Consider the following 24,400-nt stretch of genomic DNA (forward strand, 5'->3'; position numbering starts at 1 on the left):
ACCATTAACAACAAATAACATAATCATCATTTATATTTTTCGAACTAGTTTCCCGACTGACCAGCGTACGTCACTCCTGAAAATATCCCACTCACTCCTTGTTCAATTTCAGCTGTTTTGTTAGCCGTTGCTTAGTTAACTTGTCAATGCAGCGAATGGAGTTAGGGTAGTTTGTTCCTGTAGCAGTATGTACGTCCATCCAATTTTACCCACCTCTTTATGTACACGGCGAAGCCTCAGCTCAATATACGTAAATCACTTAAAAAATTTGCACTTTCAATTGCATAATGAAGATGTTCGCTTGGTTTAATATTAATCTATAACAAGTCGTCAAGTCGAAAGCTAAGCGTCTCTTCATCATTAAATTGGGATGCACAATTTTAGGGGTTTTGATTGTAGCTGATGCTCCGCTTGTGTATCCGTTCACAAGCTCTTTACACAGTAGTTGACCACTAATACCTAACCCATCTAACTTTAATTTATTTAATACATTTATTTTTATCCACTGTCACATTAGCTATTTGTTGTTTTTTTCATAATTTACTTTTATACCCTACTTACAACATCCATCATCCACCTAACCTTAACTGTAGAAAACATGGGAGATTTCTGAATGCAAAACAGCAGATATTTGATTTCAAGGGGTGTTAGGGAAATCTCCCATGTTCAATACTAACTGCTAAGATAAATGCTAATCCAGTCTTGCCGCTAACCTAATATTCGTATAGTAAGAGGTTGTTTGTGATTGTCGAATTGTATAATAGAGAATTATTTTCATACAAGCAAAACACAAGGAAAAGTTCTAAAGTGACTTATAAGTGACCTTCGAGTATAACCGTTTATAAATTGTTTTTCTTTAATTTTAGGTGTTGTTTTAACGTCTTAATTCATATAACTTAATATCCATCTATTATGAGAGCAATATTTTAATTAAAATAGCATTCACTTGCCACTTACAATACCATGAACGGGTTAGCGACTCGAACTGTGTGACGCGGTGGACAAAAGGTTTTTTTTATATGGAATACAAAAGATGCATGTTTTGTTCCTTTTTTTTTAGCAGGTAAACGGAAGTTTGACGGGGGTCACCAGAACCAGGGGGAGACAAAGCGCAGATACCAGAGCAACTGGGGAAGCCAGCCCCTTCCGCAACAGCCGCTGGGTGCCGACGTTAATGGAGAGCAGGCGTGGTACCAGGACTCGTACGGCTCCTGGAGTTAAGTGAAAAACAAAAAGTAAATTCGGACGTTGAAGCCCACAGTGGGACTGAGTGCGAGTGGCGCCCCTGGTGAAGGGGCGACTTAGGGCGGGCGCACTCTAAATATATTTTTTTTGTTTCCCGTTGACTTGCCTGCCATGGCGTGCGCCTTTGCCCTTCATAACGGAACCCAAAAGCTAATGGTGTCCCCATTGAAAAAAAAACCTATCTGCATTCGTTTATATATTTTTTTGTTAGTTTTGGTTATTGTAATAATGTAGTTTGTTAAATCGAAATTGATCAATTGTACCTCTTTGTTTTTTCATTAATTGGTTGATGAAATTAAAAAAAATTGTACGAAATGTTGAATTGTGAAGTTTTTTACTTTGTTCTCTTATTGAATTTTTCGATTGGATTATTGTAAATGTTATTTGAATGGTTTTTATATCGAATTTGTTTGGGTGCGGCGTCCCCTTGATTCTGATGACACCGGCTAGACAGTTTACGAAACTGTGTCCGGCTTAACAAAATATATATATATAAAATTTAATAAATCGTAAATCGAACAGCAAATTGCAAATTGATAAAGGGAGGGCGCGCCCGCTCGTTAGTCTTTTTGTTGAGGGGCCCGCGTGCGACCGCGTCGACGCCGCGTGGCGACCCCCCCGCTTTTTTTTGGGGGGGAGCGTCGCGACGCCGACAGTGTTGCGCGTCCCCTCGTGTTTTTATTACTTAATTGCAACCTCCTCGATACCCCAGGTGTCACCAACACTGCATATCTTTGTTTTGTTTTTGTTTGTTTGATTAAATCATATATTGATATTTGATAATAATTAAATACCTAGATAGATAGTCTGGAAATTTGAACACGTGTTTGACCGGCGTGGTTTGGCAGTGGAGCACGTGATTCGGGCATTCGCCCCCTTTTTGCCGCCAAGCGGACGGGGGCGGAGGTCCCGGACCTCGTGCTGAGCATGGAGGGACTGCGCTCGCTTCATGCACACTAAAATATTTAAAATAAAATGATAAAAAAAAAAAATAAAAAATAACAATCTCATCTCATGAAACGAGTGACGTTTATTTTGTATAATATAATTATATATTTTATTCTTGAATGCATTTTTGCATTGTGATGTATTTTAGCAGTAATTTATAAGGAGTTCAAACATATACTTCTGTTTCTGGCACAGCAGCATTTTTGAATTATGTTTTTCAAAACGGAAACCTACTGAGTTACTACTAGTGTCGAAAGTATCTGTCAGACCGGCTCCGAACAGGATATTACAGCTAAAAAACACTCATTATTTGCAATTGTCTCTAGGTTCAGCGATTGGTTATGTAATTTTTCATTATATATCCGTATACATACATATTACATGCATATCTTTAATTATTAATTATAATTTTTTTTTGGTTTCTCAATTGTTCCATAATTTGCTTCGCTTCCCTGGCAAGTCCCTTTCAGTACACAGTAACAAAGTTGTCTTTTTCTTTTTTTTTAATATACTTTTTGTTTAGTGTGACGTAGCTAATATTCATTCAATATGTACTATTACTAGAACTGTATGCCTAATAGTAACACAAACGCAATTACAAAAAAATAATTTTTAAAACACCCACCATACTACTGTATTCTGACAATAAGAAGTGCAATCTAATTGCATTTCCTATTGTGTGTATTCTTTTGGTAACTTGCTCGGAGCTACCGATAGCTTCGAACAAAGTATTGTTATGTATATCGTCTTTAATATGAGAGGACTGATGATTTATATGTCTCAATAAACAGTTGTATGTGTATTACAATTTTAAATCTGTGTTTTATTTACTAATTCCCAATCAAGAATGATACTCAGCTTTATTGAGACTGCATGTGAACGTGAAATGACAAAGGAGTTGGGAATTACCAATTTGAGATTTTAAGAATGTACAGACCTGGAAAATTTTTAACTACTTATAGGCTAACAAGTAAGAGAGAAATAGACAAAACAATGCAGCAAAAATGAATGGGCGGAGGAATGCATTCGACTCCCTCTTGCTGTGGCATACATCATATGACTTTTAATATTTGCTATTTTAATCCATATCGTTTTGGGATGTTTCATATGATCTTATTAAAATAAAATGTTCAATTAGTAAGAAGTAAGAAGTAAAGTAATAGAATTATAAACAATCATAAAGCAACTGATGTATTTTTTTTTCAAAATATTTCATAAATGTTTCATACAAATATTTAATACTTAGCTGCTATTAATTAACTTATATAATATTGTAGTATTATTTTTTATTATGTAAAAAGCAATAGATGAAAAAATTTTAATGAAACATGAGACACCGTCAGCAAACTGTTTAATTAATTTCTGTAAATTCTATTGCAAACATATTTTGCTGAACACAATATATCTGGAATTTCAATTAGTCTAAAAATTACTATTACTCTTAAAAAGACTATTAGAACTATTTTAGTCATTGAAATTCAAATCGCTGTCTGTAAGTTAAGGTCAAATCTTATTTTCTTTGTTCTTTATGTTTAAATTACAGATACAACCCAAATTTGTTGTTAATGATTAACAATTTTAATGTGAAATTATTTCAGTTATACGAAAATAATTGTTCTACGTGTGACTTATTTGGACACGCCTATGAAATTTGTACTTACGTCACGTTGTCTGATTCAAAATCATGAATGAGAATTCAAGAAATCATTTAGCAATTTTTTATAGAAAATCTAACTATACCGCTGGATTAAACTCCAAATTTACATATAATTCTGTAAAAAAATTAAAACTTTCTTTTTATGTATTTATTTTTTAAATTAGTCTGCCTAATAAAAAATAACTCAAATTACATTTCAAGAATATTGAACTATTATGGTATAGTTCTATACTATAATATTCCAATATTCTTGAAAAATATGATAATTTAACTTTAATTTAATTATTAAAAAAATATTCATAAAAATATATTTTTTATTTTTTTTTTATGAAATTTGGTATACAGCCATTTAGAAGGTTAATCTTGTGGTATAATTAGATTTTCTATAATAAATTGCGTATGATTTCTTCAATTTTCATGCCTAAAAAATTACCATATAGGTTTTGGTTGTGGGCCCAAAAATATGACATTTTGTATATAAGTTTTTTAAAATCGGACTAAAAATATAAATTTTATGAGGGTGTCCCGCATTTGGACCACACCACATTTTTTATTTTTTAAAACTAGACATTTTGTTTAATAATAATATTCACAAAGAAATTTGGCTGCTGAAAATATTTCCTTCATTTGATTTTGTCATTTATTTTGAGCTTTCATTTCCTTCTGAATTTAAAGTAATATTTTTCAGATAATTAGAAACAAACTTATATTTGTATTTGCATTTTATATTAGACAATTAACTTGATTAAAAAAGATATGCAACTGTATATATTTACTATTAATTCTCTTGAATGACATTTTGAGTTTATTTTCAAAAATTTGGTATCGAGTCTTTAGAAATAAAATTATTACATAACAGGACAAAGAAACATGATGAAATTAACGAATGTTACAAATGAACTTTTAGAATATGGAATATATCATTTAGGTCAAAGTCATTTGATTCTGAAGTTGAATAATATTAAAAGGAAAATTATTAGAAAATACTAATAATGAAATTTCAATAAAAGGCGAATTCACCATTTTTACCAAATTTTTAAAAATGGCGAATGCTTACTAATTTCTGCCTCCACAAAAAAATGGCTCAAAATTACGGAAAATATATTAATATGTATGTTACATAATAATTGTTAGGAACTGAATTAACTGATCTAAAATATAGATAAATTATTTATCTATTTTAATTGGAAGTTGATCGTGTTTAATTATTAATTGATCGTGTTTAATTATGAACATTTAAGATTAATTAATATCGAAATAATTTGTAGTATATATTTATACCATGTTGTCTTGATAAATCTGTAAATGTTACTTTGATAAATATTTAATACTGGAACAGCTGAGGAATCCGATAAATTTAAAATGGGATCTCAAGAGATGTTTCTAGGACGACGACGGCGACGTCGGAGCCGTCCAGCGCGGCCGTCGCCTCCGTGGTGATCCAGCGGCGGCGTCGTCGGCAGGGACGTACGTCGGCGGGTGCGCGCGCCCCCCTTTCCGGCGGGGGCGCCGGCGCCGCTCCCGACGTCGGAGGCGACCGCTCCCATTCCGTCGGTGCGCGTTGGGACGGCTGCATGTCGGGCGAGAGCGGGCGGCCGTCTAGCGATGTCACGAGGAGACTGGGCGGGGCGCGCCCGAACCCGTCGGCTCTCCTGACCCACACCGTTTACGTGGCCCCCCGTCGCGTGTGATGAGTGCACCTTGCGTGGCGTCACCCCAACCGATTGATACTGATGCCGCAACACATACTCTCGTACCGATGCCGCACGTTCTGCTGCCGCTGCTGCTGATGCTGACGATTTTTTATTTTTGAATAACGCCCGTTGTCGTAACGTCGTTCCCGTGGTTTTCGCCGACGCGATCGTCTGGCGGGTGACCGTGTCCCACTGTGCTGCTGCCGCTGCTGCTGCTGCCGCTGCCGCTGATCTCGTCTTCTGCGCTGTGTTTGTTGACTGTGTTCGCCGTGGCTACGTCTACGTTTCGTCCCTACGTCGGTTGGATAAGATGGCTGCCGCACAATTCGCGGCCTTCGCCTCTTTCTGCACTTCCCAAGGGTACGTGGTCTCGCTCAACCTAATCCTCCACCCGTCCAAGACACATAACCAACGTCGCCTACGTGCGACTGTCCCGCACAAGATCTACACACGCCCCCCGACTAATAACCTATTCCATGTCAACATTAACAATTCCCTCAAAACAAACAGTATCTAAACTATTCTAACCATGCAGAAGAACCTATTGATCACTCTGTTTACATACCCCAAAAATTTATACATGCTCCAGATTCGTTCCCAGGAACAAGGGGCGTGGTTTCTTATAGCTAATGACTTCTCAAAGACAGTAATTCGAGTTTTCGCAAAAACCTCATAAACGTTATTACCAAATCTCAAAAACTTGTGTGAATTTCATTATTATTTAATTTATTGTTTTCACTTTTTTATGTACACAAAACATACATTACCATCAACTATCGCTAATTGAAAACATTCAAGAAAACATGATATTAGCTTATTATATTATTTAAAAAGTATTGGAAAACCGCCCTTTAACCTTTAGATTTATGATGGATGGAAAAACGGGGTGGGCGTAACACTGGGTGTAACAAACAGTACATGTTGTTTGTTTATACTGAAAACGGCTACCAAAAACAAGATGCGATATCATTTTAAAATATTAACCTCGATTTATTTTTGATACAATGTTATCGTTAAGAGACCCGCCCTTTTTTACTTCAGACAAAAATTACCTTATAATGATGTAACTATAATATAATATTTTAATATAAAATATTTTATTAAAAAGAATATTAACCTTTAATCAACAGCTTATTTCATAAATATAAGGTATCATAATTTTAAAAAATATAACTATTTCACAAAATATTGTTTTGTACTTTTTAAAAATTAAGATTATAATATATTAAAAATATTAATATATTATAATCTTTAAAAAAGTATTACTTGTAGAGTAATTATCATGAATGTTTAAAATATATATTTGGATAAATTTAATAAATAATAAAAAATAAATGATAATTTAATTTTTGATTAAAAAAATAATTAGAAGACACAATTTTCCGAATAATGAAAATGTAATTTATTCATCATTCTTATGGGTGTTACTTTTTATACTGAATACTAGTTATTCCAAAGTGGGCGTAATCTTGGATATATTAATATTTTAAGAGTAAATTGCTTTCAAACATAATTTCTTTAAAAATTGTGAAACTTTGCATTCAGTATTTAAGTTGGATTATTCTCACTAATGTACACTAATAATGTTATTTATTATTATTTACAATTTATCATAAATATTTTTTATAGTTGTTCCTGAAAAAAATATAACCCGTCAAATATAAATTTTTAAAATTGTTTCTCATATTAATATAACTTTTCTTAATTACTGAATTTTGTAAATATTTGTTATTAAATCTGTTTATTAAACCCATTTTCAAAAATTTTAAAACACACAAGTAATCTGAGTAACTTAAAATTTCTGAAACATTGTTGCTTCTCTTTTTTCAGCTTCCTTAAATTTCAGAATTGTAGCTTATATAATATAAAATATAAATATTAATTAAGTAATTTTTAATATTTTTTCCACTATTTTTTTTTATGTATTTTACTTTTCATTGAAGATATCTCATATAAAAAATATTCTACTCAAAAAATTTTATTTCGTATTCACATAAAATAAATTTACACTTAAGTATAATAATCAATGAAATTAATGTAATTTTGATGACAATTAAAATGTCACGGTTCACCTCTATATACACGATCCCTTTGTTAGGATTCTAAAATTACATCTGGAAATGACATTGTGACATAATAGCGTAGCTAATCATTTACGTCTGTCCGGATAGCGAATTGGATTTATATCCAATTAATACTTTATCTAGTTTTATTTCAAAAACTTTAATCTGGACATTTCTGTCGGCGGTCAAGTTTTATACTGGTGGATTAATTTGACTGTCACAAAAGGGCAAGTGCGGAAATTGGAAAATGCCGGACATATTAAAGTCTACCCGCGTTTCTACATCGTATTTCACCTTTTTAACATTCTATTTATTATATTTTTTTAGTTTAAAACTTATACTTATTCAGAATTTAAATCTATGCCAGTAAAACTTGTTTGATTTGTGACATGCTCTATCAAAAAAAAAAAAAAAAATGTTTCCATTAAATCATTGCTGGTTGTGTATGAATGAAATGAATAGGATGTTGAGATGCAGCTTAAATTCATCTCTTAAAAATAGTTGTATGTGTAAGAGTTAGTAGTCAAGTCAAGTCTAAAATGTTTAAATCAATAATTATCACAGTATTTATTAATTAAATTATTTTTTCAGATTTAACTTTTTACGTATTCAAAGCGTAAGCTATGAAACAACGTACTGAACGTGATTTGTAATGATTTTGTAATATTTAATCAAACTTTGGATAAATCATAATTGTCCTCTATAATGGAAAAAACTGAAAAAAATAAATATTTTTTTATTAACATATTTGTAACTGGTTTATTATAAATGTTGCATAAAATGTTTGTAGATGAATTTTAATGGCAAAACTGTTGTGTTAATTTATTTGTTTCCCATTTGGTTGCACCCACTTGAAATTAACAAAAAATCGTTTTTTCTTTCTTCGAATGGGACTAAATGTATTTTTCCAATTCAATAAATTTCACAATATTAATAAAAACTTAGAGCTTTTTTAATTAGTTTTCTCAAAAGTTTTCGTCACTGCTGTTAACTCTTTAAAATATTATTGTTTTATAACAACCATAAAAATGTAAGAGTTGATGTCTCGTGATGTAGAATACCAAAAAAGTCATTGTTTTCAATTCGAATATGAATAATATGAATTTTTTCAGCCTCATGAGGGTGCAAACAAATGAAAACAAATTAAATATATTTACATAATATATTATATTTCTTAGTTATGCTAGAAAATTTGATGTATAAACTTTTAATGAAGCCTTTGCCATAAACCAGAAAAATGTATTCACGTTTTTTCAGTTTTTCTATTATAAAGGAAGAAATTGATAGTCTATTTGCAGTTTGATGTATCTGATTATAACCTATCAAATACACAATAAATCACTTTCAAGAAGTTTTGTTATGAATGGCTTAATAATAAAGATATTTTAAAGTAGACATCATGTATACCAAGAAAAACTTTTCAACAATTTTTAGCCCAAACATACCTAAAAAATGCCCTTTGACGTGCATCAAAAAATATAAGCCGATGAGTCGAATGATTGAATCAATCAGGGCGGTATTTCTATTTCAAAAATGCATATCGAAAATAAAAGACAGGTGACATGACAGTTTATTGAATTTGGATTGGAGTAACGAGGGAAGTGAAATCTGGAAAGCACATGTACAAAATCTATCGATCGATTGGATGTCGACGAGAGATAAACTCGGCATCGGAACCAGTCCATATTTGTGCAAAACACAAGAAGTTCGTGTGTCCGACGTCCGAACAAATCAAATTAAAATTGATTAGATTAGTCTCGGTTGGCGTGGCAGGAGCGAGTCCGCAAACACAGCACAAAAAGGAACGTTTTATGACGGCAAATATAATTATCGGATGTCCAGCATTATGTTTTCGATGACGGAAAAACTGTTTTTTCCAAGAAAGAAAAATACAACGGTGGAGGTTAAGTGGTTGCTTGTTATGTTGCGAACTTCTTTGTTCGTTTATTCGATTATTTTTATCGCAACTCTTACGGCTCATCTAATTATAATTATTGTATATTTGGACAGAGGTCTCAGAAGTTGAGGTTGAGACGCTGTGGACACGCCCCTCTGATGCGCACTGAATTTGCGCACGTGTGACCTTGATCAGTCTCATTATTAGGCTACTTATATCAAATGAAATTGTTATCAACGTCATTGTTCGGTGATAATTTAAAAAAAACTGAAGAAACAGTAAAGAAAGTAAGTAAAAAATAATCACGTCTGAGGCAAATTGAAAAATGCGTCTGCACGACGATCAAAGAGAGCGAACGGATCAATTGTCTTATTTACGGGTCCCCGTGTCGCGGCAATTCGGAGCGACCCCATCGCGCTTAGGAAACGAGGCTAAATTCCTGCCGCCATTAACTTTTAAAAGGATTATTCGTTCTCCAAGGCTACTGACACATCCTCACGGCACCCTTTATAAAACGGAGATTGCGTCCGGTTCGCGCTCCAGTCACGTACATTTTTTCATCTTGGACGCAATCAATCCGTCTCTTGTAGTTCGTGAAGTCGTGTCCGTCGCTCTGCTCGTTACCGTTATGGAGTCGGTCGTAATGGAGTGCGAGTGAGGTGTTTTGGTCGACGCTTTCTCGTCCGTCCAGGTGGCTTAATGGAAGGTTTGTAACCGCCTCCATCTCATTTTTCATGTCGTGAATGAACCGACTAACCGGTTGGAAGATTTTTGAGCGACAAACGTCTAATGTAGCAACGAATTGTTCCGTTCCAATTTGACGTCATGAACAAGTCATTAGACCTAGGAATGTCGGACGTATGATAAAATTTATGCAGTGGACGGTTTAGAGGGACAGCTTATGCAAACAATCAACGGACCAATTCGAGTGTACACTAGGTCCGACCAAACTTGCATTTCGTATGTAATTAATTTTCATCCGGCGGCCAATACAATTATGCTGCCGTAAACATCAATTCTCCTTAAGTCAATTCCAATCTGGTAGCCGGAGTGAATGGAGAACTGTTGGTTGGCTGGTTCCTACCCAAGTTTACTAAGGTCCGCCTCCCGGTTTTAGTTCCTGGGACTACGTAATTACTGTTTTATTTGATTATAATTAAACAACGTTTGCTTTAAATTAATTATCGTTCGTCCGTACGTCAACACTGAACTAGTGCACGACAATCTTTTCACTGAATTATAGCGGTTTTAAGTAGATAAACTCTTGAATACACGAATAAAATATAAATAATTATTAAACTGAGATATCACCCACAAAATGAAAATATGAAAATATCAAATATGTCTGGACAAATTTAAATACAAAAAATGATCTCCATTATGCACAATAAGTGTGTGCATATTTTGTGTGCTGAACAGAAATGCCATGCCCCACTTTTGAAGTGTTCCTGCGATTCTTTCGAACGATCGTGATAACAAAATTACGAGGAAAAACCAAGCATCCTTGAAGATCGTCAATAAAACAACAGTTACATCTAATTGAAGCTGCGAAATGTGTAATATAAATTTTATAGGTTATCGATTCGTGTTGAATAGCATCACAACACTTCCCGCTGAGAGAGTTAAAGTCGTGTTTAAATAGTGGAAAACCTTCCGGAATTCATACCACACGATCAATTGATCTTTGTCATTGGAAAGAAAAGAATTCGATACTTCACACTCGGCACGGACAGATCGGCACTATAAAATGTGCAGCATTCGAAACCGCAGTTTCATGCTCTTTCATTACTGTATAATCGGTTTAGCCTTCTCAATTTTTGATTCAGGCGACTTTTGTTTTAATTAATAATGTTTTCACTTTTTTATTTTATTTAGATAAATACTTTTAACGTAAAATTCAAAAATTAATATAATTAAATATTTCAAAATGATAACTAAAATAATAAATGACTAAAACTATTATTCTTATCTATTCTCTGGATTTTAATTTATTTCATTAAAATTTCGTTAGTTTAAACACACAAAAATATATTTATTTGCTATAAATAAAATTAATTGATAAATTTTATAATTAATTCACACAAAAAGAGGATTATTATTGAGAGTTTCAGGCGAGTTCAATTTTAATTAATAATGTTTTCACTTTTTAATATTTTTAAAATAATAGCTGGTTTAATTCATTAAAATCTTGTTTCTTTAAAAAACAAATTATATTTATTTGGTAAAAAAAATAATTGATGAATTTTATAATTACTTTATACAACTATTCAGAGCCTCAGACTAATTCTGTTTTAATTAAGAATGTTTTCACTTTTAGTTTTATTAATATTTTATTTTAATTTATTATTTATTATTTTATTAAAATTTCGTTTATTTAAAGTTGAAAATATATTTAATTGCCATAAAGAAAAAATATAATTTTTAAATTTTACAATTAATTACTTTACAGAAAAAATAAACTACTATTCAAAGTGTCAGGCAAATTTTATTATTATTAAACGTTAATTTTTAAAATAAGTATATTTCTATCATTTTTAAAATAATAATTAGAATAAATTCTTTTAAATTAAAATTCTTTTCTAATCCTTGATTTTGATATATATATTCTATTAAAATATCGTTTACATCAAAATATATTTATTTGCTATAAACATAATTAATTAATGATTTTTATATTTAGTTTACACAAAAAAATAAACTACTATTCGAAATCTTGATCTACCTAAACTTAAAATTAAATATATTTTCATTTTTAATATATTCTAATAACACATATTAAAATTAATAAAGACATAACATTGAACTTTGACAGTATTTATGTTCAGAAGCAAGATCTAAGTCGCATAAACGTCTTCTTACGACTGATATCTAAAACTTAATATTCTATAAACATCTACTTTGCTTCTTCTACATCTATTCTACTTCTCTTTCCACCTAAACAAATACAGTTTTTTCAAGCGTTATTTTTTTTTATTCTTATTCTTCAAGGCACATATGCAGATTCCGTTCCTTGAAAGGGAGAAAGGGGAAGAGGAAAAATTAATTTTTATTGCCTCAATAAAGTGACATTAAATAGAAAAAATATTATAATTGTATAAATGAAAGTCAATTTTGAAAGTTAAATTTATATTTTAAGAAGTTTTAAAACTAAAAATAATTAAAAAAATGTGATTAATTAATTTTATATAAGAATAAGAATATACGTAACTTTAGCTTTATGTCGTAAGTCAATAATATTTTGTAGTTATGATCTAACAACAGTAGCAAAACTTTTAAGAAAACTAACCCAAAAAATTAAAAAGCTTCAACCGTTTAATAATACGAATTTTGCTTAATTTATCTTCTGGTATGAAATCAAATTGGTGCAAATAAGTGAGAGTAAAATATACAAAATACGTTTTAGTTTGCTATTAAATTTTAAGTATAAATGTTTATATAAAAAACACAACAAATCAGTTTTAGGGACTTTCGTTCTGTGACAAGATAGATTAAAGAGGTTATAGCAGATATTTTGTGATAATTCATTCAAGGGCTTTCTATTCTTAAATAATTCAATATTTTGAAATATCAATATTTTTAAAAATTTTTTGGGTAGTGGTCTATAATTAAGTTTTATAATTTTATTTTAAAAATTATTTATTATAATTATTCACATTTGCAACGTCCATTGTCAAGATTTTTGAAAATAAACAATAAAATAATAAAATTCCATACGACGTCGGAACATTTATTTGAATACAGTTGGATGGATGAATAATGCCGCAATTTCACTTGCGACTTGGAAAATCCGCATCAAAGAGTTCCGCAAACCTAAACTGACACGGCAACAATTAATCAAAAAAGCAAAAAAAAAAAGAAAAGAAAAATGGTCGGTCATAAATCCATATTGTCTTTCATGCGGCATTTAGTGTGGAAGTCAGCAGAAGCGTCAGTCGGGCCGGGAAGCAGCGTTGTGGAACATAATTAGGTGATCTAATTTGCACTAAGACTGGCTATACAGCTAATTAAAGCTGGTAAAAAGTAAATTGAGCAGATGGAGGAGGGAAGATGAGTTATTAGATTGCTCTTGTATCGGACCGAGGAGATTGCCAGCTTCCTGAATTGAATCCCATTCATCAATCGTTGTAACTTTGTCTTTTCATTATGGGGGCGATAAAAAATTTTAATTAAAATTTCCTTTACAAATTTTTTATGTTTGATGAAGTCGTCTTTTTATAATTAGGACTGCGGATTAATCAATTTTGGTATCTGTATTTGGGTATATCATTTAAAAAATTACAACGTTTCTGAATATAGATGGAATATTTTTATTTATTTCTTAAAGAAAATTGCTCATCTTAACGGACAGTTGGATGTGGAAAGTCCCTCATTGCGTGTATCGCGTTCGAACGGCTGTGTATTTCGGACGTTGCGTGAAGGCAGGGCGCGGTGACGGTGGCGGGTCTATTGATCCGCCCTCTGCCGTCTCTCGGCCGCCACCACCACGCTGGAACAGCTGTTCCGCTACCCCATCGGCCCCATCGCTTTATTAACTATTTACGCCGCCACTGCTCCGGCCGGCCCGTCGTCGTCGCCGCCTCTGCCGCCGGAAAACCGCCCCTCCGAAATCCGCATCGTTCAGCGACGATTGCAACGTTTCAGCGGTGGAAATGAAAAACACGGCCGCAATTTTAAGCGGCGAAGGACTTTGCAAACAGCGGCGGGGCGTGAGGGGGTGTGGACTGCACTGGTGATTGGAAACATGACAGGATCAAAGACGTGCATCGCGACAAATCATAAAGAAACTCATTTCTAGACGGGCGTGTACAATGGACACGAAAATGCATAAAGCAGCTTAAGACGTCAAGATTGCAAATTGCTTGCGACTCGACTCGATGCAGTAGACACGAAAATGTATTTTTAACGATGGCAATATTTTCTATATTATTTTACACATTATTCGTACACTTTTCATATAATACGAAATCAAGTAGGTATGGTACAGTGCTTTTGATTAGTTTTGATAATTAAAGAATGACGAAAAACATTATTATATCTTTTTATTCATTTAATAAACATAATTTTAATTCACATTTTAAAAAAATTGCATTATTACATAGTTTTATTTAAAGTAAAAATCCTATTCGGATCAGTCCTTGTACTTCTCTAATTTCATCAAATGCATTTTCAATTCTTTGAAGTAATTGTTCTTTATTACTGTCTGGCAAAGCATAGACCCTCCTATTCATTTAGTCCTACACTATAAAATCTAATGGACTAAGGTTTAGTGGCCTTGAAGGTCAATTTATAGGAGCGTCACATCTACTGCTAAAACATTCATTTGGAAAATGGAGAGAAGCACCGTCATGCTTTGCTAACTGTCATCTCTTTTGTCTAATGGGATATCTTCGAGGAGCCCTTCGGGTATCTAGAAAATGAAGATACATTTTCCCAGTTAAATTACCAAGAAGAAAAATATAGCTTGGTGTCCAGGAGAAACTTTACAAGAAAGTTTTATTTAGATTTTCTTTAATATTGTACGTATTCTATCTGCTCCCAAATTTTAACCACCAATTTTAGAAACACCAGGTATCTAAGAGCTAATGAGCCTAACACTACCATAATAACTTTGCTTTATCTTTCACATTTTTTAAAAATTTTGTATTGTATATATTAAATATTTAAGGCATAATCTTTTATTTAATGTGAACTGTTAAAATAACATTAATTTACATTTATTTTGTTTTATACAATATTAAAAACTATCCATCTCTGTTGATTTGTGGTCCAGTAAATTTGATCAAAAATGGATTTTCTCAGTCTTTGAACTAATTTCTGCAAGTCCAATTTTTTCTAAGTGAGATTTAATTTCAGTTGACGATAAAACTGATATATTTTTGACATTTATATCGGATTTTCTTCCACATTTTCAGTCTCAAACAAATTTTTTTGTAGCTTTTTAAATAATACGGAAAAGGATTAATTTATTTTGCCGTAAACTCTTTCTTGTAAGTTACTGCAACTAAAGCCACTACTAATTTTTCGAAAAAATCTAATCTAATTATTTGATTACTGGGTGTTAGTGACTGTTACCAAAAGTGCGGTTTCATTACGAGGATACTCGCAAATACCTGCTCGACTTCTGGATGTCTGCTCCGAATTCAGCACAACAACGACACGATGGATAATTAATTAGATCCGGGACTGGTGTAACTATTCCGGGGTTATTTATCTTTCATTGTTCCCGGTGCCGGGCGACACCGTGCAACAACGCCGACGTGGCCGCCGACTTGCAACCGTCTTTTCTTGTTTTCCGGAACCGATGACCGGCAAACCGGCTCGAAACGCTTTAATTATGTTCACGTCAACGTGCCTCGTCCGCGCTAATTCCATTCCGAAATCCATTTCAGTTCGTTTGCGACTACTGCAAAACAGTTCGGGACCGGCTAAACTCTTATTGCCACGTTAATTATTCAAATATTTGCAGCCAACGCTGCTGCTGCTGCTACTGCTGTTGTTGTAATGTTTATTTTGAAACGGATTAACCGTTTGGATTGTTAGTTTCGTAACTGGTCGTTGAAAAAGTCAAAAAAGAAAATTAAAAGGGATGATTTTATTAAGCGAGATGATGGTACGTGTTAAAGAAACAAGTTAGTTAGTATTGATTTTGATTTAAAATTTTCTGATTGGGTGCTTCCTTTCATCAAATCCATTGTTCTTCCTCGCTTCTTCTGGTACTACCTCTTGAACTGACATCTTGTATTGATTATCTATTGTAGTAATGGCTAGTTGAATGTTGACTGCTAATACTGTTATGTTTATTAAATCTGTACTGGCACTTAAATGGTGTGACAATGATTTGGTAATTCTTCGGCAAACTTAAAATGAAAACAAAAGTTACTGAAATACACTTCTTTGTCAAAACCCATTAATAAAACTGTCTTATAAATTAGAAGAGGAAAAGCAGGACCTTATAAGTAGTAGTAGTTGAAGTTATTGATGATGGTGTGCTGAAAGAAACCGAATTTTATTTTTTAGCAAATAATTGAATTGCTATTTTCTAATGAATCTTTATGTCTCTAAACTATTTAAATTTATCAACTAATGCTAAAAATAAATAAATATAGATAAAATACGAATAAAACCTTCAATGTCCAAGTATAGTATAGAATTTAATCTAAATTAGCACTTAAATGTTGTGACTGAACAATTATTTCGTAATGTCTGAACATTTCATTAAAATGAAAATAAAAGTTATCGAAATACAGTTTTACATTACATCCCATTAATAAATCTGTCTTATAAATTACAGGAGGAAAATCAGAGCCCGACGGGAATTCATCGAATTCTAATATAATTACTATTTTCGAATGATTGTTTATGTCTGTAAACTATTAACGTCTATTAACTAATGCTAAAAATAAGCATAATCGATAAAGTACGAATAATACCTTCAATGTCTAAATATAGAATTTAATCTGAATTATCGCTGTACCTGAATAACGCATGAACAAATTCAAAACGGAAACAAAAGTTACTGAAACACACTTTTGCATCAAAACCCGTTAATAAAACTGTCTCGTAAATTAAGGGCGGAAAAGCAGATATATAAATACCTGTAATAATCGATGGTCTGCTGCAGGAAACCGGAATTTATTTAGTGCAACGTGTCACGTCGAGTTTATAACAACGGAAGGGCAATTGGTGTCCCGACGACGGGTCCGATATAAAAGTTGGCGCGGTTAATGCGCCCGTACACAACCTGACGTAAATTATATCGACACAGAGTGTCGCATTTAATAAAACGTTTCCGCATTTCATCTTGATGTCGGGACCCCGCTTCTCGAATGTAATCGCGATAGGTCACAATTTTCCCATTTGTGACGTTATCGGGTGGTGCGGTGACTCCTGACCCTAAAACGACGCGGGGGACTGCCGAATGTTGATTCACAATTAGGTCCGCACTTTACACTTTCCCGTTAAATAAAAACACAAACAAAAAATGTTTGACGGGGGGGCCTTTCGGCTCGTTTGTGGCGCGTTTCCGTTTGACTTGACTCGGTAGGGCTGAATCGGCACCACGTACATAAGTCAAACGGAATAAACGGGCTAGATTTATTAATTATGTGATCGTTTGTGCAACTCAAATGGAAAATCGTATATCGTTTTTAAACTCTTCCTTTTGAATTGCTGAACGTCCTCATTTTAATGGTTAATTGAATTGTAAATAAATTTTACAAAATTTGTTAAAGTACCTAATTATTTTATTAAGGTCATTTTAAACAACGTGGTAGAGTTTATACAGGAGTATAATAATACATTTGTCTCCAACCAAAATTTAATTACAATTGAACATATTAAATTAAAAGTACTTTATTTGTATCATAATTAATAGAATTGTAATTGTAGGTACTTAAATCCATCAAGAACTTATCAGTAAATAAAATCTCCTCCATCATATGTAATATCAAATTGTCAAAAATAAACAAACAGTTCTAAACAATTAAGCAATCGGTTGGTTTCTTACAAATTTATAAATTAAATCATATACCCATTTTGGTTGATCAGTGGAAACCATATGACCGGCATAAAGAACAAGTACCTCCGTCTAGCTACTTTATTATAACCGGCTAATTCATAATTCACGTACCAGATTTTCCTTTCAGCCTTCAAATAGTCCTCGTGGCTAGAACTATCCAATACTTTAAGGAAGTTAACTGTCGTTGGGTATGCCACAACAATATCCACTTGGCCGTTATATAAAAGGACAGGGTAATTACAAATTAATTCACCCAACAAAGAAGCAACACTATAATGTCTTCAAAAAGGTTTTGATATGGGGCCGAGGAACGTACATTGTTGAAGTTCCTATATCCAACGTGTAAGGCTGTTTTTATCTCTTTTACGGTCAACAACTTTTTGTAGTGGTTCTCAAAAGTTTCATCGTATTTTGGGTGCAAATAATTGTAGACGTTATCAACGCCTGATATTTCCTCCAAGAATGTACCGGTACTGTTGAGGAACAAATTCTTGTGTTCTTGTGCAGCTGCCGCATAATTTCCCTGATTAATATATGCGATCATTCTGTTTTGGTATCCTACAATTTCCCCTTTGGCATTACCATCAACCAGTCCTAAATTATACAAATAATATGCATCCACTTGATTGATTGGATCTGACCATCCGCTAGAAATTGCCAGTCCTCGTAGGTTAATTTTCAAATCAGCAGTTGGATTAGACTTGTGAATCTTGTGCCTCCAAAAGATTCTCCCGTGACGAAGAAGTCGTTGTCCTGTAACTCGGGGAATAATTTAAAGAACTGTTGCAGGCAACTGTACAAACTGTCGGCGACTTTAGTCTGGTTTTGTGTGTATCCTCCTTCGTCCGTGAAACTGAATCCGGTACCAACAGGATTATCGATGTAAAGTACGGTATGATTCTTGTTCGAGGAATACTCCCTCAAGAACATGTCACCTTCTCTTGTAAACTGAAACGGTCCATGTTGGGTGAATATACTGAACATGGCAGACTCACCGGGGCCTCCCTCCAACTAAAGGATTACAAGATCGTTTTCGTAGTCGTTTCCCGATGGAAACATCCAAAAGAACAAGTTTGAATTGAAGGCTTCGTCTATCGTAAAATATCCTGCGTGGCTTTTAAACCCCAGGAATAAAGTTGGTTCTACGGAAGAGGCCTGTGTCGCTTCCTCAATTTTGTTTTCTTTTAGTAGTGGAGTCAATATAAGCGACTCACCGTCATTTTTTAATTGACTTCCCTTTGAATGATGGAAAGAGGAAACCAAAGCGGCAGTGGATTGCTATGAATAAAAATAATACAAAACTGATTGGGCTCATTATAAATATTGAAGTAAACTGGAGAGATTTTTGTTGACTCAATTTTTATATGGATTGAGAACTTATCAATAGTGAAACTAAAAACAGTAAATCGAGGTAGCATCAAATTAGTATTTAGATAATTAGATAAACATGTTGTTTTGAACATGATTATACCTAAATGGTAAATGGTATTTGTCTTTCTTATTCATACATTAATTTAATACTTACATTGGTCTGTTTTCAAAAAATTAAATTAAAATAGTTTTAAAACCTGTTCTCCGAACTAATTAGCAAGTGCAGCTTGAATGAGTTCCATTTTATATCGGAATTTCTATCAGGCAGGCCAAAGTTAATTACTGGAGCGCATGCCTCACTTGAAATATCGTATTTCGTTCCCTCGGTTATTAAATTATAATTATCGCGTCTCTTAAAACCCTTTAATTAAATGACATTTGTTAAAAAACACTCCGCGGTTCGATTCAGTTTCATTATTGACGCTAGGGAGAACTTCTGAAATTAACGTTTCTGTTAATATAATTTTTTGTTTGAGAATAAAATACTGCTAATTCTCATTTAATTTATAACATTTTAATTTATTCTTACAAAATTTTATTTAATTATTCTTGTACTTCATGTCAGCACTGTGAATTGCAAAATAAAATCCAATTACTTGATACAAAGTAGGGAGGACCTTTGTTTGTTACAATGTCATTATTAAGTTTATATTGAGTGTAAAGTTCGTGTTGAGTTAAAGGGATATTAATTAATATAAGAACTCCCAACAATGCACTGCAACTTTGTCGACTTTACTCGTTTTTAACTGACATTAGAATTTCAAATTTCTCGGTGAATCTTATTGGACCCGAAGTGCATATTCTGTCCTTTGAAATTACGCCCGGCGAATGTGCGGTGTTTCTCGTAGAAGTAATTGGTTTTGATGCATTATGTTACATGACATGTATTATTTATTAGCTGAAGTAATTTAATGCGGCAACGCACTTATATCACGTTTCGGAAGGATGCGGAATTTTTGTTAAATGTAAGCGCATATTAATGTAAATATTTTTAATTTTCAGGTGAATTCGGAGGTTTGGGCCTATCGTTTACCTCCCGCCCTTGCCCCCGACACTGACGATATGGTAAGTGAACAAATTGAATTAAAAGTTATTTATTACCAAGTAAATGCTTTTTAAATTGATAATAAACACATATTTTATTTAAAAGACTTGACTTGTTCATTGATTTTTAAAGGAGTCATAACTTAAATTTCACTGTTAAATTTATCACCTCCATAAAAATATGCTTATGAACTGCAGATGGTGCCGTTGAAATATGAAGACGCAAATCGGCAATTGAATTAAAAAAACAAATGTCGGTGTAAGTTTTAAAGTTTATTGATAAATCATTGAAAGGCTGAGTGAAGTTGAGATCTTAAAAAATATATTATCACAAATTTCATTTGGCTCAAATTTTATGTGAATTGCAATGAAAATACAATAACATGCTTACTTTGATGGTGAATTTGTAAATTTCTTATTGAAATGAACAAAAATTGACAAATTTATCTATAGAATTGTGATATTTAAAGAAGATCTTACTAATTATTATTATAATTATTGATATTATAGGGGATTTTAACAAATTATGTTTATTTAATGACTCAAAAATCAATATTAAACATTAAGTGTTTATTATTCATTAATTTATTAATAATAATAATAATAATAATAGTGATATAATAATACCCAATTGTGTTTGCAGACGAAGTTGACTGATGGCAAAACTTAGTAAATATGTGTATCAAAAACTTACATTACCTTGTCAGTTTCAGCTTTCTTTTGGTTATCTTACTGTGAGATCCCTGCTAAGAATTTCATAACCAACAAAATTTTTATTCTAAATTTTTCACAAGTCACACATGTGTAAAGTTTTCGTAGATCAATTTTCACTTTGTAAGAACTTTTTAGATTAATGCTTCTCGGATTTCCATTGATTTTTCTTATGAAACATCAATAACGTGTTGTAATTTTTCTTTTTAAACATTTTCACATCATTTTTAATTTGTATTGTTGTTAGTTAATTTATGATCAAATTCGTATTGTAAATTAGATTTTCATGTAGGAATTATTAATAAGGCCATTATTAAACAATATTTATATAATAAATATGTTGCACTAATTAACGTTATATTATAACATTACGTTAATTAACATGATATGCCGTATTTATATTAACGTTAATTGATATGATACTTTACATTTTAGTGGTTTAATAATGGAGAAATTGGATGAGTCAGAATTAATCTGACATCTGACAGCTTTTAATAGTCTTAATTAGAGAAAAACAATTACAAATTAAGAAAAAATTGTAAACGTTGAATAAAGAGTTTTAAAATTTTAAAAGATTAAAATAAATTTTCACTAGAAAAAAATTATAAAAATATAGCAGTAAATTTAAATGCTAGATTTTTCTTTTCATTAGTACTTTTATACCGAAGAAACCAAAATGGTTCGACTTCAGTTCAGTTACAGCATCTCCAAAAATATAAAAATTTTCTTTACTAGTTAGACTTATTCGAATTCAATTTTATATCCGGATATTCTTATGAATCAAACGTTAGTCTGTTTTTATTTTCTATTTTATATCTCAAGTGTTTTTGATGTAAATCTAAAGTGATCCTCTTCACTGTATTTCCCCATCTTCTTAAATTTAAATACGTCCTATATTTATCTTGATGTTTCGATAAAATTAGCATTAAAAACTAAACAAAATGTTTTACTGTAAGTACATTTTTCATTTTTGATCTTCTGCTTAATGGAACTCGTTTGCCAAAAAATTTTTTATACGCATTACGAAAATTGTAAACGTGGCGTTCTCGACATTGGCATCCCGCACCTCGAACTTTTTTTCCCAGGCCCATTCGTAACGCGAAACGTATCGGAGCCGTCGGGATTATTGACAAAAGCAGCGATTTTTATTTGCAGGTCGTCTAGAAAATTTCGCGAAATCTTTCGTCCAAACAGCGATATGATTCATTAGTTCCATATCTTATCTGTTCGGGATTTTTTTCCTATCGTGCCGCGCCACCGAACCGAATCGACGCGGGAGAAGTTGGCAAAGATAAATAGGGCCCCACCGTGCTCCACAATGGCGGACGTATTCAGGGGGGCGAAATTTATCGAGTTTACTAAATAAAGGCCAGCCGGCGAAACGATGGAAATAAAATAATACGGCACTTTGAAATTCTGCCGTATCGAGCGAATCATCGTTTTTGTTGACTGTGTGTGTGTGTGTGTGTGCGAGATTTCCATTTTTTAACAATGCCGGTCGGTGCGATGGAAAATTGCAGACAAGCCGTATACGGGGCAATTTTATAATAATGCCGGGCCCGTTGATGCACAAACACGCCATCCGATATTTTCACCCCTATGCACGGTAAATTTAAAAGGTTAATTAACATATAACACACCAGCCGTAAATGGAGTTTAAACGGTTATTGTTGACCGGCACAAATGGTTCGTTCTTTTGTTAACGTAAAATTGGGTGATTAGAGATCGATAAACAAATTTTACGGAAATAAACAGCTCATTTTGGAGGCTGTTCCGAAGGATTGTTTAAATTGGTAGGGACTTAATTGATTCTGGCTTATTGAATCCCAATTTATTTTTTCATCCTTAGTTCTCAGCTTTCAAATTACAAATACAATTTTTAAGGGTGTGATTAATACCAAATTTTATCTCTTATTTGGACTATCCACTTAGATAACTGTATATTTGTATTTTTAGATTTAATATTTTACTTACATCAGCATACAGAGTGAATGGTCGTCTCGATCGAGATAATATTTCGTTAGATATTCATTTCGATGGGGTAAAAGACAGACTAGCAGCCATTTCAGTGACAAAGATTTTTCAAGTGTTCCTAGTTGACTTTTATATGCAAAATCAAAAGACCACTAGATATAAGGCATTACATCTAGATTTTGAGATATATCGTTTTATTTTCTAACATTTCATTTATTTTTTTAATGTTCAGTTCTTTTTGATTAAAAAGTTGGAGAATTAATCTGCTTCAAAGTTATTGTCGTCATTCTGATGTTTTTGATGTTTTATCAAAACTAGATCGCCTTATACTTAACCCGGTGGATGAATTACACAACTTCGTTTACTTGTGGATGTCATGAATTTAGATTAGTACTTTAACACTAAACAACTCTAAAAATCTAGACCTGACAAACTTTTTATTTTGTCATCAAGAAATATCTTGATTTCTTATGTTATCAGAATTTAATTAATCTGTATGAAATGTCTAGTAGACCAAGTTTGGATAACAAGTTAAAATGTAGTGTGTGAGAGAGGGAGGGAAAAAAAAGTATCTAAATCTTCTAAGTCTCTCTCATAAGTTTCTTTCATTTGAAATAGACTAACAGCCATGTGGTGTTAAAGATTTTTCAATTTTCAACTTTCAAGTCCAAAGTAGCCATTCCATCACATATTATTTCAGGTAGATATGTAATGATAGAGAGAAAAAACGAGGATCTGTATCTGCTAGATCTTTCTCAAAAAATTTTTCATCTGAACTGGAAGATTTCCGATAAGAACTTTTATGGAAGGAGCCAGCAATAATTCGCCATTGTTCACTTGGTTTTGAAGAGTTTATTTGATATGTTGGTGGAACCTTTCACCTTTAGCTTCCCTTGGACCAGCTAGACTGTCTAGGCAGAATACCAAATAAACGAACTGAATCATCAACTGCAACTTGCAATTTTTCCTTTTGATAGAAACAAATTGAGTACCGTTGGATTAATAATTTTCTCATCTTCCTAGTGAAACCAGAATCAAACAGGACGATAATTTCCATATCCTTGTTAAAAATTATTACGTAAAAAATTAATTTGTTTAAAAAGAAGATACGAATGCTTTTGTTGGAAATGAATATGCTAAAGTTGCATGTCGAATTTCAATGGAACCGACCATTAAAGGGCTACATTCAGCCTCGGCCCACATATAACCTGGGTGCCGATAATGTCGCATTTTATGGGGCATTTTTTATGATTTCGCCAGGAAGATTGATAGGAGAGA

General features: G+C 32.7%; 3 protein-coding genes across 19 annotated transcripts in view; 2 read left to right on the forward strand and 1 right to left on the reverse strand.

The window, feature by feature from the left end:
• The window catches only part of LOC109599624 (heterogeneous nuclear ribonucleoprotein R), a 53,736-nt gene extending 50,728 nt beyond the window's left edge, over positions 1–3,008 (forward strand). For 12 of the 17 annotated variants that reach the window (XM_020015637.2, XM_049965212.1, XM_049965210.1 and 9 more), the window contains one exon: positions 1,061–3,008. In XM_020015637.2, coding sequence (XP_019871196.2) covers positions 1,061–1,221 — 161 coding nt within the window. In that variant the 3' untranslated portion in view covers positions 1,222–3,008. Of the gene's footprint in view, positions 1–112; positions 190–1,060 lie in introns of all 17 variants that reach the window. The other 5 variants (XR_007547580.1, XM_049965218.1, XR_007547581.1 and 2 more) reach the window with 3 other exon arrangements.
• A 2,442-nt stretch (positions 3,009–5,450) lies between these two features.
• LOC109599629 (dorsal-ventral patterning tolloid-like protein 1) overlaps positions 5,451–24,400 on the forward strand; it is a 101,191-nt gene continuing 82,241 nt past the window's right edge. Inside the window, exons 1-2 of the mRNA XM_049964356.1 lie at positions 5,451–5,904; positions 20,396–20,458. The gene's annotated coding sequence lies outside the window, so the exon portion shown is untranslated. The remainder of the gene's footprint in view (positions 5,905–20,395; positions 20,459–24,400) is intronic.
• LOC109599599 (venom serine carboxypeptidase-like) lies at positions 5,654–19,006 on the reverse strand. The gene is made up of 3 exons (XM_020015614.2): positions 18,724–19,006; positions 18,339–18,580; positions 5,654–5,836 (listed from the first exon to the last, which is right to left on the reverse strand). The coding sequence occupies exons 1-3, from the start codon at positions 19,004–19,006 to the stop codon at positions 5,654–5,656; spliced, it is 708 nt and encodes a 235-aa protein (XP_019871173.2).

Source organism: Aethina tumida, chromosome 3, assembly GCF_024364675.1.
Source record: "Aethina tumida isolate Nest 87 chromosome 3, icAetTumi1.1, whole genome shotgun sequence".
Lineage (NCBI taxonomy): Eukaryota > Metazoa > Arthropoda > Insecta > Coleoptera > Nitidulidae > Aethina > Aethina tumida.